Here is a 19,347-nt window from a genome sequence, read left to right on the forward strand (position 1 = left end):
TTGACTGTGTCAACTGTATCGTAATGCACAGTGGCAATTTTGTATACAGGACATACATGCCTCGTAATACACTCAACACAAGTTTATAAATATCCGCAAATGCAGCCAAGGCCTTAAATAATCTAACAGTTGTCAGAATAATAATATTTAAAATATTTTAATGAAAAAATAAATATAAAATAAAATTTCACTATACAATGTCCCAATAATTTATTGACAAAATATTTATATTTAGGTTGTTGTAAAATATTTATTTATTTATTTACGGGAAACCCCCATTAACAGTACAAAAACATAAGTTAAATTTAAAAAATAGGTAACCTAAAATAATTTTTTTTAGTTAGAATTACAATAATTGTCATTTTCCCCATTGACATTGTGGCAATACTGTCACAATCAATTACTTTTGTGCCAAATTATCTTTATGTGCATCATTGATTGGTTACCTATTTAGAGTAATGTAAATGTCAACTAATTATACATGTATAAGGATAAGTGGTTTTAATATGCAAATACCTGTTAACGAATACATAATTTTCAAGGACATAATATGTTCTTTTCTGTCACTTCGAGCTTAATGCCTTCGAGATAATGCAATAAACTACGACACACTGAAAGAAAGGTTTGGTATGAACTATAAAGGCAATATCATATGCCATTTTTATTCCATAAGCTTTAAAAATGTCATCTACCAAAACAAGTATGTAGATGTATTAAAATGAAACTAATAGATGTATTGAAATTAAACTAAAGAATGTATTTAAAGGAAAGACTAGTGTCTACTTTAGGACAAAAATGGTGAGAAAGATGTGCTTATTTTATTAGATGTAACATAAAAAAACATTGCCCTTACTTTGAATACATACCTAAATTTAGCAACACCAACAATGTTTTTGATAGAATTAAGAGATTGGACAAAGGTACAGATAGTAAAAGAGTAAAAGTATTCAAATAGATTCTCCAACAGCGAATATGTATGGGCCATTCCACGAACATACGCCTGTTTTGGATTACTTCGACAACGAATATTTTACTGTGCAACATAAGAAGTATGAAAGTAAATGGCGCTAATAATTATTCCAATAAACAACAATGTAATTTGCAATTTACTTTCGTTCTTCTTATTTTGCACAGTAAAATATTCGTTGTCGAAGTAATCCAAAACAGGCGTATGTTCGTGGAATAGGGTATAGTAAGAGATTATAAAGATGTGTAAAACAGAACATTAATAGAATGACTAGATTTTGCATAGTTTACATGCTGACATTACTATCATATTACATACTATCTCCAGCTCCAATGTCTATTTATGATGGATCTCATAACACCATTTGTTTCATGTATATGGAAGTTATATCACATTAATAATCTAGTAATCATAACCCCAAACAATAAAAATAGATACATGAGATGACAAGAAAATAATAGTAAAGGAAGCACAACTATGTTGGATAGTTGGATGCAAAAGTTTAACTTTTAACTTACAAAAAATTATTATCATGCTCTGAATTATAACCTAAATGTCGCAACTCCTTATTTCTATTTCAGTTCAAACCTACTGTAGTATATCTACTACGAATATGTTGCTTCAAATTCATCTACTACCACTAAATATTGAGATTTTAGTGCTTAAATTACTCACATCGTCGTGTATATCTTTAAAATATCAAAAGATTACCTAAAATCACGAACTGTTTCTACCTCTAATGGACATTTGAAAGCACTTACTTGATTTACTTGTCTTTTCTAGCAATTGCCAACAACAATTATTTTACGAAATATGTTTTACAATTATCATCTAATTGTAAATTTTAGGATTTTCTCTTCTTTGTATTACAAACTAAGCAGATACGTAGACATTTGCAAAATATAACAGGATACACATCGACCAACGGCAAAATGGCGTGTTGACTGATGGGCTTGCGGCTTACACTTCAGAACAATTCCGTTCAATAATTTTGTGACGCAATATAATAAAAGTTAGAACGTCTTATTTAGTTACTAAACCTTCGAAAAATATATGATATGTAAAGGAATATTATAAAAACGACGATTAACGTTAAATGAAGCCCATTAAAACTGTGTTATTGTAGAATGTGTGCAGCGTTGCCGGATCTTCGGACTATAATTTCACATGCATCTGTTAAACGGCGGCAAATTTAAAGAGATTCGTATCAACCAATAAAGATTTACTACGTGATCACATGATATAGTTCATTGATGGTATTGGTCTAAAGTTGTTTAGATGTAACCATGGTAACCGGTATAAGTCCCAGCTTATTGGTTGAGGCCAATTCAATTAATCTAACCAAAATACAACCAAATTGATTTGTCGTCTTTCTTGTGTTATATGCTGGCAACGTAGTAAAAAGAGCAAGACAATTGATTAATTACGGAATGGGTTAGGTCACACAATGGAGATGTTCTAATACTCGGTTCTATACATTACTCCAGAATCGTTTTGATAAGATATTTTTATGTCGTATTTCGTTTTTAAATGATATTTAAAATTAATAGATAGCAGTTTATTAATACTCATTAATTAGAATTAGTGTACTATTTAATCGAAAATGTTTATTGTTTTGATATTTTAAACTAAAGTTTATACTGAAGTTGATTGAACACAACTAACACTGACCTTGACCTTGTTGAAGTTAGATTTTAGACTTTTGATTTTGATTAAAATCATTTGGTTCTTCAATGCTAGATGGCGCTTTTCCGATATTACAAATTGTAATAAACTAAAAAATCCTAATAAAATGAAAATTATTGATTAAATAGGTAATAAATTAATATTGCTTGGGATTGTAATGTGAAGCGATAATCCAAAATTCATAAACATAAAGCTCAATATTGAATCTGGCAAATCAGCGTCAAAAGCAATCATATGGTATGGTGACATAAACTTATGAAGTCTCAGTGATGTTCGTGAAAATGGGCATTTATGATGAATTTTTGGGAGAAACCAAAAACACCTTTTTATAGTCCAGTCATAAGAAACGAAAATGATACTAAACCTCTAAAATTCATATGGAATAGGCTGGAATTTATCTCAGCAGGCCAATTTTGGGACCCCAATGGAAAAACGGAAAACCTCGATTTATTAAGAATCTGTACACCGTATAAAAAAAATGTTTCAAATAAGAAATGTATATAGCTGCGATAATTTTAAACAAATATGTTTATTTGCAGTTTTTGTGTAAAATGAACCGTTCTCTTAGAAACAATGCATGAAGCTACCGGCGATTTTGAATGTCAGTTACGCGCGCGAAATAAATTTTTTAAATAAAATTTTATCGACAATAAAATTTCTATATCTTTTGATGCAATTTTTGCATTTTACCACAAACTAAGCTGGTTTCTGCAAAGCTGTTAAATTAACGTTGCGCGATTTTTGCCATTTTTTACGATTCTCATGAAATCAATATAACTTATCACTTCCAGTGACCGCTCGCTATGAAATTCCCATTGTTAGAGTCTTCCCATTCAAAACCTATAACTTTAAATTCCGAGTTTGAGTTTTGGCAACAATATGAGGCATGAGGCATCTGAAATATACCTAAAAAACATTGAATTCAAACTTTCACAAGAGGCTTTCAAGAGTTATTCTCTTCCTACTTACTTTTTTGAAGTTATATACTTCTTTATATAGGCGCGTTTTGGGAGTAATAAATGTATATGTGCGCAAATTCATCAAAAGTCTTGGTCCTGGGCGCAGCTGAAACGTTAAACGTGCTCTGATTGGGTAATTTTTAATATTTTTAAATTAACCTGTCAATAATTGTTCAATATGCCGGTTATAATAGGTAAACAAATGTTGTGTATATTAGTTTTTATTGTTGTGAGGACAAAGACAAAAGCAAGTTTATAATTGTAGTGACTTTTAAAATAGTTTTTAAAACCAACAGGTACATAATTGTAAATGTTTCAGTATCGTAATAAAAAATTACATAGGTACCTATCTATTTGGAAAATGTATGTACCTATATCTATTAGGTAATGCTTTGATTTACATAATTTGATTACCAAAAAACTTTTTACCAATATTCATCTAATATATTATTTTCTTACTCTATGTTTTGTTGTATTTTAATTCAACAAAAATTAATCTAATTTCATTAAATTCAGAACTATTAAAAGTTGAAAACGTTCAGTTCGTATATCTTCGCACATAACGGCTGTAGCTAAAATGTAATATGCTTGGATCTTAAATCTAACTGCCCTAACATACGCGGGTTCGATCCCCAATGGAAAATTTTTATTTTTTTATTTTTCTTTATCCATTTTATGATTGTAAGTATGTTTATTATATAATTTTTTTTCAGAAAATACGTATTTTAGTTAAAATTTTTGCCAATAGTTATTGTTCGGAAATCACTTGTGGTATTTTTCAATGTGTTTGTGTGTGATTTATTATTTTATTTTCTTTATTTTTGGTATTGTTTTAATAAAATAGTAGTAAGTATTAAAATTAGTTTAATATTTAAATAAAATATAAATAAATTGTTTAAAGTATAATAATTTCGTTGAAATCATATAATATGGGCCATTCCACGAACATACGCCTGTTTTGTTTATATTGAATATTTTACTGTGCAACATAAGAAGTACGAAAGTAAGTGGCGCTAATAAATAATTATTCCAATAAACAACAATGTAATTTGCAATTTACTTTCGTTCTTTTTATTTTGCACAGTAAAATATTCATTGTCGAAGTAATCCAAAACAGGCGTATGTTCGTGGAATAGGGTATAGAAGTATAACTTCTTATGTGCGTACAAAGTACACACACACACATTCTTTTTTTTTTTGTTGCTTAATGTTTTCTTTCTTACCTTGCTCACCTCTAAAACGACCCCGCCCATAATCTGCCCGGACTGAGCAACGGTGCCTTTGAGCCTTTTGTGTACCGATGTTCTAAAATTAGTTCTTCGAAATTTAGATTACTAGGTAGGTATGGTACAATAGACCAGCAGAATAGGAATTCTAGTTGTACGCAAACTATTTTTTTGGTTGTACCAGTTTCTTTTATTGCTTAACCCTCGTAAAGCGGTGCTTAGATTCTTACGTAAACGACGGTGCGGAGTGCATTTGCACCCCATCTGTATATCCATTTTTTTAATATGTGAACGTCGGGGAAATTGATTTGAAAGATAATTAGGACTTGTTTATGATAGTATGAAACATAATTTTACAAACAAAGTACCCATTTCTTCTTAAAAAAATTATTATCGTTGCAAGATAAACACATGAAATTTTTCACAGAGTGAGTGACACAAAGTTTTTACACATAATACAGTTATGTCGGGACTTTCGATCTTTTTTCTCTGACATAAGTAACACCGACCTTGTCCCGTAGCTCTGTTAGCTCCAAGTGTAACACCAGAAACGTCCAATTCAGGACATGAAATTTTCATCATTTGCAAAATAGTAATTTTTCCAAAAAATCACGTAAACGTAAAGCGTTTTAGATGCTGCAATGGGTGGTATGTGTTTAGAATTGAATTTAATGCGAATAAAAAATTGGACAAAAATCAAAAAAATTTATTAAAAAAGATAGGTGAGAAAAACGAGGTCTGGGGTGCAGCTGCACCCCGCACCGCCTTACGAGGGTTAAAGTAATTTTTTCGTTATCTCATTTAAAAGTACCTACTTATTAATACATGTAGTTTCCATTGTGTTCAATTTATTTTGTTTAATATTTATAGCACCAGTTTTGAGCGTCGGTTTGGATTGAGTTTTGTAAATTCTGAAAATGTCCATTTCACAAAAATTCTTCCCACTGTTTTCTTATGGCATGTTAAGTTTGATTCTAATAAAAATTACATTTTATATATGTTTTGATCTTTCGACTTCCAATCAGGAAATCATTTTCAAAAAAGTTTATCATAAAATAAAGGAATTTATAATTTGTTTTGAAATAGCTATTTGTATAACAAGGGAGGAAAGCGCTACTTTTCCTCCCGAGAATGAAGTTTACTGCCCGACGCGTAGCGGAGGGCAGTAATCATTCAAGGGAGGAAAAGGCACTTTACTCCCATGTTATACATATGGTTTTTCCGCCTTCCTCAAATAACAAGTCATTTTTTCATTTTTACTTAATTTATTTATGTAACTAACCAACAAAATTTATTAGAACTAAAACTAACAAGTAGGTACAATATAACTGTCAACTGTCAAATATAAGTCAAATTATTAATGTAAACATTGTTAAATTAGAATAACAATTTACTGTTTTTTACCATTCTGCAAAATACAGAGTGTTTTTAAATAAACGTTAAAATGTATAGATACTTACGTAATAGAAATTGTACAGGGCGTCAATAAGTTATATTTCATGAATGAAATACCATGACGTCACTTTTACTTTTCCTCTCTAGAGAGGAAAAATATTTTCCTCCCTAGGGAGGAAAAGTACAACTTTGCTCCCTACAAGCAGGTCCGGAAAAGTATACTTTCGGTAGAGGTAGGTGGAAAAATAATTTCCGAATTGGAAATCTAACTTTTACTGACAGTGCCGGTTTATCCACTGGGCGATTGGGGCGGGCGGCCAGGGGCCCGGAGCCCAAAGGGGCCCGTTACTTTTAATTATAAAAAAAAGACGCTAGATAAGCTACATATTCTCCGAAAAAAATCTCATACGCAGATACGCCAATACACTGCAAAAGCCTATGTTCTATTGTTACTTCTCTTCACGCTTATACACAGTGGCGTAGCCTAGCCCCACAAGGGCCCCGTGTCAGTGTTTGTGTCGGGCCCCTTTTCCAAAAACTACAGAAAGTTGTCAGATTTAGCTGTCTCGAATTGTATCCAAAATAATCGCATAAACGGAGTTTTTTTAGTTTCTAATAACTTCATTTTGAATTGTGGGGCTTAAATAATAATAGATAGGTATATCTCACTTTTCGGCTTTAAAATAAGTTCTTTTAAAATAGTTAAACGAAAGACAAAAATAGATGTACATACATCTAATTTATAGATAAAGAATATATTATTCTCGAAAATGCCAATACGTAAACAATTAATAGGTACACAGTCTTTCAAACATTCAAAAGTAAAGCGATTACAAAAAATGCAATTTGGCATTATACAGTGGCCTCTAAGGCTAGCACTCCACTTGCGATTTGTAGTCGCGACGACAAAAAAATCGCTGTCGCAGAAAATTTAGAGTCTAGAAAATTAGTCGCTGTTTTCAGAATCGCGAATTGAATGCTACAAGGGTGTGACATCAACGTTTAGATGTTTTTTACTCTAGATAAAGAATAAGTCAATACGTCAATTAATACTTTATGCGAAAAACATAAAAACGATGTTGATGAAACCAAAGAGAACTTGCATAATGAAATTACTTATTTTGTAACGTTATGCCAAAATTTGAATAAACATACAATTTATGAAAAATTTGATGTCATCCAGGATGTAAAGACAATTTTTCCCAATATCTTAACTTAACTGCAAATTTATTTGAGTGAGCGGTCTTTTTCGGCTTTAAAAAAAAATAAAAACATATTTCAGGTCAAATTTGGGTCAAAAAAACCTAGACGCATTATCACTATTGAATATAGACAATGAAGAACTGGAGAAACTGAGTATTTTTTGTATTATTTTTTACGTTTGCTATTCTTCTTGCTTGTTTAAAAAATATATATTTTATGGATTTTAAATAAACCTTTATAGTTAATACATGTGTTTTCTTGTTAAAAAACTGACAACGAATAGCAATGAGGGGGGCCCCTAAACCTCCAGCGCCCAAAGTTAGGTTAAACCGGCACTCTTTACTGAGAGCTCTCTGATTCGTTTATTGCGGAAAATCGCTCTGCAGTCTTCTTATATATTGTCAAAGTTTGTTGTATGACTTGAATTTTGTTACAATTGTCTTCTACCTTTTTCGATCTGTGCATAGTTCTCTCCAGGATTTTGATATCTCTCATGAATTGGTTTTCCATCTACTTCTAGGTCTTCCCCTTGATCTTTCAGTTTCAGACCCCCGTCTAATGACCTTCTTAATCAGTAGGTAGTTTTTCCTTCTCTCGATCTATGATAATAAATGTACTTTTCCCAGCCATCTCATTCTTTACACTTTAATAAATCTAACTATATAGGGTGAGGCAGATAAAGGGCCTATTAGAAATATCTCGAGAACTAAAGGCAACTGAATTATAAAAATTGGAATAAGGGGGTTTTGAAGATTGATCTATTTAATGAAAATATTTTCATCTATTTGGTACTTCCGGTTATACCGGAAGTTGCTTATAACTTCGTTTTTTTTTAAATGGGACACCCTGTATATTTTTACATTTTTGGATTCTCCTCGATTTTTCCTTTCTTAAAATATAAGGTTTTGTAACATTATATAGGGTAGGTTAAAAGATAATTACGTTTTCTTATTAATTTCGTAGCAATATTCACACCCTGTAGGATTGTAGTAGTTTGACATAATAAACTTTATTTATGTTCAAATGATTTTTAATATAGTCTACTATTATTTACGATTATTAGTGTAGCTAAATTTTTAATTTTAGTATACAGGGTGGGTCGAAACTAGGAATGAGTATTTTCTGAGTTTTCTTAAATGGAGCACCCTATATTTTAGTATTGTAATGAAATGATATTTCATGGTACTTTTTTACTTCTTAAGCATTCCCTATACCTAACTGCTTTAATTTGTGCTTAATTGTTAATCCCACCAATAATCTTAAATTCGATGGTATTTTGAAAACTCAACCATTATTGTCAATTTTAAGTATCAGTCTAGATTAACATGTATTTATTTAAAAAAAATTATTTGTGATTGAATATTTTAACGGCCAACCTAATACAATTTCACCTATTTTGTGTTGCAGTTATATATAGGGACTGCTTAAGAAATTAAAAAGTACTATAAAATAACATTTCATTACATTACTAAAATACAGGGTATTCCATTTAAGAAAACTCAGAAAATACTCATTCCGAGTTTCGACCAACCCTGTATACTAAAATGAAAAATTTAACCATATTAATAGCTCTTAACAATGGTAGACTATATTAAAAATAATTTGAACATTAAAAGAGTTTATTATGTCAAACTACTACAATCCTACAGGGTGTGAATGTTGCTACGAAGTTAATAAGAAAACGTAATTATCTTTTAACCTACCCTGTATAATATTACAAAACCTTATATTTTTAAAAAGAAGAAATCTAGGAGAATCCAAGAATGTAAAAATATACAGGGTGCCCCATTTAAAAAAACGAAGTTACAATCAACTTCCGGTATAACCGGAAGTAGCAAAGAGACCAAAATATTTTCATTAAATAGTTCATACCTTAAAACCCTTGTATTCCAATTTTCATTGTTCTCTGAGCTTTAGTTCTCGAGATATTTCTAATAGGCCCTTTATCTGCCTCACACTGTATATTCTCCTTTCATGATGTCTATTATTTCATTCTTCTTTAAATTTTAAACTCTTTTACTTTATAAGGAACATGGCGATAACTTAAGAATTAAGATTTAAGCAAATAAGAAATATATTAAATTTAACTAAATACAAACAAAATAAACTTTACAAAATGTAGAATACATGTTTTTTCTTCGATTACTTTCACTCGTAATTCTTTGCTTTTGCCATTTTGGTTAAAAGTTTAGCAGCCACATAGAATTATCTACTTTTCCTCTTTATATTTAGTGTACTGATCAAATTTATCAATAAAAATATTTTTGTATACAGTGATGAGCACGCTAATAACCGGCAAAATAACGCACAAGATGGAAAACATAATATATTGTAAAATAAAAAGAGATGAAACTAGTAGAGGTGGAAATTATCGATATAAGCGTATAAAAAATTAACATTGCTTTACATAGTTTGTGACAAGAGTATTTTATAAAATTCTCCTGTCACAGTGACAATTGTCATACTCCTCCGTTACGTCTAAAGGTGGGAAACTATGTAATGTAATGTTAATTTATACGTTTAGGTCGATAATTTCCAGCTCTACTAGTTTCATCTCTTTTTACTTCACAATGTATTATATTTTCCATCTTTTTCGTTATTTTGCCGGTTATTAGCGCGCTCATCACTGTATGTATGTATTCAGGTATTCCCTTTACAAAAAAGTGTGTTTTGGAACTATAAGGTTCATGAATCTGGGCATTTTCTAATCTGTATTACAATGCAATAAAGTATTCACTCCAATAATTTCACAATGAAGTTATTTTTACAAGTATTTGCCTTCTATTGTGTCACAAACTGTGCGGAGGGCCCACTCCAGTGGCTATCACCAATGATGCATATTATAGTTTACTTACATTTTTATCTCCTTCATGATCCTCTTTGAGACAAGGGAGTCAAGGTAGAGCAATGTCAGATTCTATCAAATATTTTACAAAATACTATATACAAGACGTTTAAAAAATGTTATTTGCATATTATAGAAAACGATGAACCAAACATACAGGAATTTTTTTACAGAGAAAATAATATATAATTTGTTGGAAGAATATGTTTTGTAAGAAATAAGATTTGTATCAATTATAATGGTTTTATAGTAGTACCAGGAAAATAAAAAATGGTTGCTGTATGTACATTTTAAAAAATAAATAGTTTTATTTTTGCTTTTTGTTTTCTAAAATAATTGAAATAAAACAAATACATCCAGATCCAAAAAGTAGTTATCACCGAACCTCTTCCATATTTATAATAATATCAAATTATCAATATCCCTTCTACACATTAATAACAAAAATATTTTCATTGATAAGTTTCATAATCTCCAGCAAAATGGCTGACAAATTAATCGAAGCTTAGAATATAAAATAGTAGATCATAATATTTTTATTGTCCATATCACTTAAGCGCGGCGGTTCTATTCGGCCTGTCTCAATCTGGCCAATCGTTGGGTCAGTTCGTCCTGTTCGTGAACCACCGTAGAGGTGCTCACTGCGGAGCTTTGAGGTCCTTCTGGCAGTTCCATGTTCAATTCCAATCTAAGACAAAAATATAAATTAGAATGAGGGAATCTAAAAATTACTGGAACAATATTATACAAAAAAACTGTTGCTTTCTGCACAGAGATGGCCTCTAAATACACATTTGAGGCCACCAGAAGGGGAGGTTAGATATGTAAGTTCAGTCTAGAACACGCTGGTTTTTCCCCTTCTAATTAAGTGTATACTAATATATGTATTATACGAAGCAAGTGGACTGTATTATTCTAATTAAGATCAAGTAAAATGAAACAAAAAAAATAGCTTACAATACATTATTTAATGTTGAAACGACGAATTATTTACAAATTTCCACACATATTTTGACAATCAAGACAAATAGACACAATTCTAAAAGCTGAGAAAAACCCTTTTACGAAATTACATACAATATTGTCCTTGACCTAAAATAACCAAATCAGCTGTTAAAAATATCGTAAATGAAGCAAAACAATAATTAATAACACTAACCATCTGAGACGATAAAATCTCCGAAGTGAATATGGTACGACAGCTCGTAAATGGCACGTGTTTTAAAAGAAAGAATCATTGGTCATAAAAATATTAGGGCAAAAACAATATTGAACTTCGGTAGGTCAATGATACCAGAGTCTAATGAAAGGAAAATATTAACAAGCGTTTATTACGAGAAACGCACCCTATTAAAATCAATATATGGATTTATAATATGTCAATAATACTCAATAATGTATATTAGGTATTGCTAAAATAGCGCATACAAAATAGCCAATACAGTTTTCCAAAAATGATTACTAAAACACATGCAATAATTATTATTATAATACGATACAACACAGAAAAATATAGAGATATGTTTAAAATGAATGTCTATACGATTAAAGACCCAATGTCTTTGCAAATTCGTGCACTTCGCGACGTTAAAAGTTATTTGGAAAAAAAGGGTATCTGATGATACCACAGCAACGTAAAATGTACTTTAAAACTTATTTTGGTACCTTAAAAACTTCTCTCAGGGACGTACAATGCAGCAGGATTGCTATAGTCTATAGCAAGGACATCACGTCCCGTCATAGGACGCAGGGTAGCCCTTGCTACCAAAGGAAGAAGACCTTATTCGCTCAAGGAACTGACTGGCATTAAATAAACACATTTTTAGGGGGTCTCTTCTTTGATATTGGATTGGTACTCAATTAAAGAAAATTAGTTTTAGGGTTTATTACCGATTTTTCATTATTTCCGTTCCGCGACGTAGTTACCATAATTACAATGATGTCATTTCGACACATTCCCAATAGTAATAAACCAAGTTGTAATTAAAATTTCGTATATTTATAGTTCATAAAAGTTCATATATTAGACGAGACCCTTTTTTACGATTTTTAAAGCATCGTTTTCGAGAAAGTATTTTAACTATACGGGGAGAACCATAAGTTACAAGAAAATTGCGAAACTGCAACAAAAACTATGTGTAACTTTGTAACTCTAAACCAGCAAGAATCATAACTCAATGACGAATGGTGGGAAAAGCAACCGAAGGAGTGTCCAAAAATATGATATAAGGACCAAGTACAGAAGTATGTGAGAGAACTCGAACCTAGAAACTGGATAACGAAAGGTAGAACTAGGAATTAATGGAGAACATTGATTGGGCAGACCAAGGCCCAATTTGGACTGTGGAGTCAACGATGACGATGACTAATGATAAAGTAACCATAATAGATTTTTAATTAAACATTTAAATGCAGAAATAATTGATGAGAAGGTTACGGTTCAGTTTGGCAAAATGTGAGAAAATCAAGTAAGCTTCAGGACCCTTCCTGAACTGTGGAATAACCTCGACGTGGTGGGAGGGCCACCACGACATGCTGCCCTAGCAATTATTGGTCTTGGTCTCAACACCAATGTGGGTTTAGGAAAGAGAAATCTCCAATAGGCGCAGTCAGTAGGATCAGAGAAGTAGCTGCCACATGTAGGAGCACGCAATTTCTGGCCTTCTTTCTGGACATAAAAATGTCTTCATGTTTTCAACTGAAAAAGATGAGGAGTAATAACTGGAATACTAGAGAAACTGGAATGATCTCCAGACCCGAACTAAGAGCTCTTCTAAGCAACCAAAAGCACATTCTTCCAATTTAAAGCATGTTATACAAGAAAAATCACTTTATCCACGAAAATAAACATTTAAAGTGTTTCCAGAAGCATATAAATAGTAATGAACATGAAGATGCTATATAAATATGATAATATACATACCCAGCTTCATCAGCTACTTGTTGCATAAGTGAATCCACATCATTTTGAGGTATAAGCGTAGTAGTAGTTTGGCCCATGGTATTTTCTAATACATCCGTTTGCACACCCAGATCTTCGAATTGTTGCTCAAACTTATCCATAACTTGAGATATCTTCTCCAGATTCATACTCTTCATAGCCACATCCATGGCTTTCACCACTCCTGCCATGGAATTGGTTACTTTCCTAGTGGTAACAGCCGACTGAATCTTACTAGCTACAGCATCTACCCTAGCGGACATTCGTAAGTAATTGACAGATTGATTTTTTTGTCGAATTGCATTTTCGGCATGTATTCTAGCTACTTCCATGTTTCCTTTTTGGATGGCTTGTTTGGTTTTGGCCTTTTCTTGTTTTTCCTCCTTTTCGCATCTCTTGGAGTTTCTCTCTAGTTCCTTCACGGCAAATTTCAGGTTGAAGAGGTGCTCTAAGAAATGTTAAGGAAAATACTGACATATGCAAATAAAATAACATTGTATTCACTTTTGATTATGAAGTACCAGAAAATTAAATGATTAAATATAGTTTCACAAGCAGAAGAATGAGGAATTGCGAGGATCATCTTAACAAGAACAAAAGTATTGAAAAGAAAAAGATGCCACTGTCACTTCAGTCATTACAATGATATTGTTGGTCAGTAAAAATTAAATTCAGATTTGTTTCTGCCAGCATTAAAGACTGAATCCACAGTCAAAAGAAGGAAAGTGTTAGCTGTTATTGAACTTTTGTGATAAGCTAATCTAGGAAGGTACAGTCCATCTAATTTACTTACCGTTGCATGTCATTATCTATGCCAGAGATCTAAGTTGACATAGTTGCCAAAGTATAAAAAAATCCTGAATCCATTTTAAATCAAATAGATCACATAATTATTGTAAACGTGGACTATACAACAAAATAAATTAATATTCAATGTAAATAAGTAAAAACTTAAGAAATAGAGAACAAGAATTAAGTAACAATCTTTTAATATTTGCACTGCAAGCGTTTTTGCACTGCATTGTTAATAATTAAAAAACGGCTCCGAACTCTTGGCATGAAGCCGGTAGGTTTCTTTGTATATGTCTACAATAACAACTAAAAACGTTGTCAGATACCTCGATTATTCCAAGTCGTGATAAAATTAGGTGAAATTTATATTTTTATAGTAGAGGATCTTTTTATAGTATAGTAAATAATAAAAACAGTAAATATAATAAAACAGATACCTACTTATAGTAAAGAATATAAACAAATATGAAGTGTCATCACCGCAACTGTCAAATAAATGTTACCAATTTATTCTAAAATGTCATCTTCGTTCGATTACAGTTACAGTGTGTTCCAAACAAATCTGATTCATAAAAACGCTTTATAATCCATTTATACAAATAAATGAAACATATGTTTGTGTATTTCTTTAGGTTAACATTAATAGACATCATCAAATATTATTTCTACACATATATAATAAAATATGTCTAATGGCCGTAATTCCAGTATACTAGGCAAAATGATTCTAAAAAAGAACACACCTACCGCCTAAATATTTCATGTTGGTACCATGTGACGTCACAAGCTATGACGCGGATGACGTGCAACGGTTAGTAAATTAGATGAAGTATATAAGCATAAAGGTGTTGGAAATGATACCAGATTGAATGCATCCTAAATTTAATTTCAAAAAGATGTTTACCATCCTTTTTTCAAGAAAGAACGAATGGGAGTCAAGTAAAATAAATATCATAATGGCAGATCAATACACGTGTATACTGACGTCTCTAAAACTGGTGAAGGAGTTGGTGTTAGTGTACATTGAGGGAAACCAAGCCTAAGCCTTAGTAAAAGCTTAAGTAATCACCATACTCTCGTTGAAGTAGACATTTTTTGCTATAGAGATGTGCCTGCAGGAATTAATAAAGAAGAACTACATGGACAGATCTATAAAAATTGTATCCGCTAGCTAGGTGACATTAAAGGAACTGGACTAAGTTGGTTTGTAACTGTCTTCAGAATCTGATTCACATCGGAAAAAGTAACAAAGTAAGTTTACTCTTAAGTAGAGTGGAAGGGTAGTTAAGCGCCTACTCACATTGAATCTAATTTAATCTAAGCTAATATGGTGCTAGTCATATGAGTTCTCCTAATCTTAAACTCTAATGTATGTATTAGATAACTTAAAACCGTTATACCTTACAACATTTCCGAATTGATTTAGGTGATATCTTTTGTTTGTGATTGTACTGACCTAATGTTATCTTATTCTTTTTTTTTTTTTCTTTTTTGTAACTGTATTACTCATACGAGTTATTTTTTCTCAAACCACTTGGTTATATGTTATATTACGATAGTTTATGTTATATAATTGGTTAACATTAATGTTATATAATTGTATAATTATGTTATATAATTTAGAACACTGTAAAATTTATATCGGAATAGGGCTTGCCCGTGAATAAATAAATAAAAATAAAATAAACCAAATGGCCTACATAGGTCGTAGAACTACTAACATTTATGTGTTTTAAGACATGATATAATGTACTTTTGTCAATAGATCAATCATAAAATGGATGATTATTATCAATCAGAAAATCGATGACTGTTAAAAAACTATTCTAAAAACTACTGTTTTGAAAGAAATTAGAGGTACCAAACCAAATGATCATTTGAGGTAGGTATTTTCCCTTTGTGTATTCAATTTAAAATTTTCCTTGAAGATTAATAAAATACAAGCAAAAAGTATCAATCTTTAATACTTTAAGTAGGTACATATAGGAGTAAGACTAGGCAGAGAAGTAATCAATAATATCAAATACACTGACGATACAGCCATTTTTTGCACATAATTTGTAAGATCTCTAGAAATTAGTAAATCTAGTCACTGAAGCAAGTTATCGGAGAGGCCTTAAAATCAACATTTCAAAGACAAAGTGGATGGCAGTTGGAAAGATTAATATAGATCAAGGTCTGAATCCTCTTAATGGAGAGGATAGAACAGGCAAACAATTTTAAAAACCTTGGCAGCTCTGGTTAAATGTAAATTGTGACTCTGATGGAGATAATAACCAGGATCAAAATATCCGGTAAAGCTTTAATGAACTAGAAACCTTTTATGTAACAGAAACTGGTTGTTCCTTCGCAAGAAGGTACTGAAATGTTGTGTGTTCTATTCTATTGTATGGTTGAGACATGAATGTTAAAAATCACAATGCTAAACAAATTAGAAGCATTTGAATTGTGGTGCTATCAACGAATTCGAAAGATATCGTGGGTTTCGCACAAATGAAGATGTTCTTCAAATGATGAATTCAGAAAGTTTGCTCATAAACATCGTAAAGAGGAGAAAAACCGAATACTTTGGTGATATAATCAGAGGACCTAAATAGCAACTACTTTGCCTTATAATACAAGGAAAAATGTAGGGAAAGAGATAGTTTAGTAGTTGGTAGAAAGAAACTTTCATGGCTGAGTAATATAAGACAATAGTGTGGCCCCATGGTAGAAGAATTATTTTGCGCAGCAGATGATAAACAGAGGTTTCAGGAAATTGTAAACATGATGATGGCCAACGATTGAACAGGGACACGGCACCTAAAAAAGAAGAAGGTACTTATATTGGTAACAGTGGAAGGATTTTTATTTCTTCATGAAGTAAAACGTTGCACTAAGAAATAAAGCAAAACCTACAAACAAAACGACAATTATTTGAAAGACTACTAGTATCTAAAAACAACTTGACAGCAGATACCCACTAATGGTCATACATAACAATAACAATCATATCTTTTCATTCAACCAGTCATTAAAACTGACAAAAAACTTGTTTTTCTCAAGAATGAATCATCTTTTATCTATCCAAAACATGTACAAATCCCATGTATTAATAAATGTTTATGACTATGTCCTTGGACAATATTGATAATTCATATTCTAGACATGAAAATTGTCTTTGGTACTTTCACAGGAAGACGTCCCTGTTTGACATTTGACCTAGAGGATCTAGAAAACTAACTAATAAGCATTAATTCATCAAAAAGGATACTTTCCATAGCAGTTGAAGACATTTCATTACCCATATTCCGTTTTTTAATATTGCTTATATTAGTAAAAAGGTGTGTTGTTTTTATTGAAGATTTGTACTCAGTTACTTAATTTTATGATTAATCTTCACCAACTTCCACTGAAATTATAAAATCACTTTTTAAAACAGTAAGGAACAGTTATAAACTTAAAAACCTATATAATCAACAAATTTCTGGAATTCTTAAAACTGAAAATGACATCATTGACAGAAATGAATCATTTGATTTGAAGTTTTGACGTGCACTTCAGAACAGGTGATATCACTCAATGACAATTTTTCAATATTTTGATTGGATCTTTTTAAAATCCTGCAAATTTGATTTGTTAACCGACGGTTAAATCTGCGTTGAATTTTGAGTTATAAAATGTAGGGTATGGTTTGTTCGTTACATGTACTCTAATAATCCTAGAAAAATAAGTCAATTTTGAAACTAATCAATAACGTCCAATAAAGTTAAATTATAAGTTATTTTTATTATTTATTAAAAATTTATCTAAATATATGTAATATTTATTTCGAGTTATTGCAAATTAAAAATTATATTCTACCAGCACCATCTATTATCAGAAAGTGAAGTAGTGAATGACAGTTTCGTTTGACTCTTTGATTACAACAGTTTCCTGGATTAATAAATTCAGTGTGGCAAAAATACAAACTAAAAAGGAATATTATTTTATGAAATTTCGAAAAATAAATAACCTGTTATGAAAAAACTGGAATGTTACCGAAATAAGGTCTATGAAATTATTGTTGAAGGGGTTATAGTGTTGTATATTTGTATAAATGTATAAAAAAGGATTTGAAGTAGAGGTTTTCCTTTGATATCACCTATCTTCTTATTTCTCAGTGAGTGAACAGGAGAAATAAGAAGTTTCATACATTGTGCAGTTAATTAATTTAATGAAAACATTAGTCAGCTTTACTGAGTTATAGGGAAATAACTTACAAAATCAGTGTATAATGGAACTTGAGAAAATTAGGTACCTACAACCTATTTTATTATTTTTGTCACAGTAGTATGCTGTGGTTGTGAACTGTAAGCTTAATTCGCATCTTACAAGGCACTGACTGTCAAAGCATAAAATTGTTTCACATGCACCAATCAAAAATTAATTTTGCGAAAATACGTCATTTCCGCAAAAATTTTTCTTTCATTTACAGGTGGTAGACAGATCGAAAGGCTTCATTTTGGCTTTTGAAAAGGACGCTATGAATTTCTTTTGGAAATTCTCGTGTTTTTTATTAAAATATTGTGCGGAAAGGACTAAAATAACGTATAGTGAGTGCGTGAGTGAAAATGGTCGGATTTCTAGCATGCAGGGATGTAGTTTATTTAAAGGTAGGTGCTGATTTATTAGTTCTAACTTGTTGATTCTTGTCTACAATTTGGGGGGTGGGTCAGTCAGACATGCCATATTATGTAACGACTTATTTATAAATGCATATGATTTTAAGCACCTTTATAATATATTACATTATTAATGTATAGTGTTATTTTAAAGATAATATCTCATTATGTTATTATAATTATTACTTACAATATAGGTACCTACTCATTCGTGGCTTCACATAGCATTTCTGTTTGCCGTTTACTACATCGTGATCCCGATCGCCATTTCTTGTTGTCATGTATTATCTTCTTCAGTGAGCTCTCTTTTTTCCATTGCTGTTTTTATTTTTCCGTTCCACTGTAATCTAGGTGGACGCCCTCTTTTTCTATTTGGTTTCCATTTCCAAGTCTTCAGCGGTATCCACGTCTTGTCTATCCTTCGAATATGCCCATCTATCTATCTAATTAGCCTTCTTCGGTCCATCTTTGGATATAGGCCTGCCCAATCCTTTTCCAGTTTCTATTTCGATTAAAATTTGAATGTTGCCAAGGTAGGTAGATATTCTTTAAACATCGATTCATGAAATCCCGAAGAGTTTTTTGCAATACAATATTCAAACTCCTTTGTTTTTTAATTGATAATCAAGTGTGCGCGACACTATTTTCCACCGACAGTATGGTGCAAATGAAAGGAATAAATTCGTTATT

General features: G+C 31.3%; 2 protein-coding genes across 2 annotated transcripts in view; both read right to left on the reverse strand.

Moving 5' to 3' along the window:
• The window catches only part of LOC114342259 (uncharacterized), a 75,958-nt gene extending 73,881 nt beyond the window's left edge, over window positions 1–2,077 (reverse strand). The window contains exon 1 of the mRNA XM_028293396.2: window positions 1,729–2,077. The gene's annotated coding sequence lies outside the window, so the exon portion shown is untranslated. The remainder of the gene's footprint in view (window positions 1–1,728) is intronic.
• Window positions 2,078–9,492: 7,415 nt separating this feature from the next.
• LOC114346158 (charged multivesicular body protein 1b) lies at window positions 9,493–17,549 on the reverse strand. Its single transcript, XM_028297237.2, has 3 exons — window positions 17,268–17,549; window positions 13,205–13,670; window positions 9,493–10,969 (listed from the first exon to the last, which is right to left on the reverse strand). The coding sequence occupies exons 1-3, from the start codon at window positions 17,299–17,301 to the stop codon at window positions 10,849–10,851; spliced, it is 621 nt and encodes a 206-aa protein (XP_028153038.1). The 5' UTR covers window positions 17,302–17,549; the 3' UTR covers window positions 9,493–10,848.
• Window positions 17,550–19,347: the final 1,798 nt, after the last annotated feature.

This window comes from Diabrotica virgifera, chromosome 1 (assembly GCF_917563875.1).
Source record: "Diabrotica virgifera virgifera chromosome 1, PGI_DIABVI_V3a".
In the NCBI taxonomy this organism is placed as follows: Eukaryota; Metazoa; Arthropoda; class Insecta; order Coleoptera; family Chrysomelidae; genus Diabrotica; species Diabrotica virgifera.

What these genes read in the sequence shown, in the direction of transcription:
- LOC114346158 (XM_028297237.2), bottom strand. Translation starts at nt 17,301, where the DNA reads ATGGGTAATGAAATGTCTTCAACTGCTATGGAAA. An exon ending in GTCTTCAACTGCTATGGAAA is followed by an intron (nt 13,671 to 17,267) that starts GTATCCTTTTTG and finishes AACATTTCTTAG; the next exon opens with AGCACCTCTTCAACCTGAAA. An exon ending in CAAGTAGCTGATGAAGCTGG is followed by an intron (nt 10,970 to 13,204) that starts GTATGTATATTA and finishes TTTTTGTCTTAG; the next exon opens with ATTGGAATTGAACATGGAAC.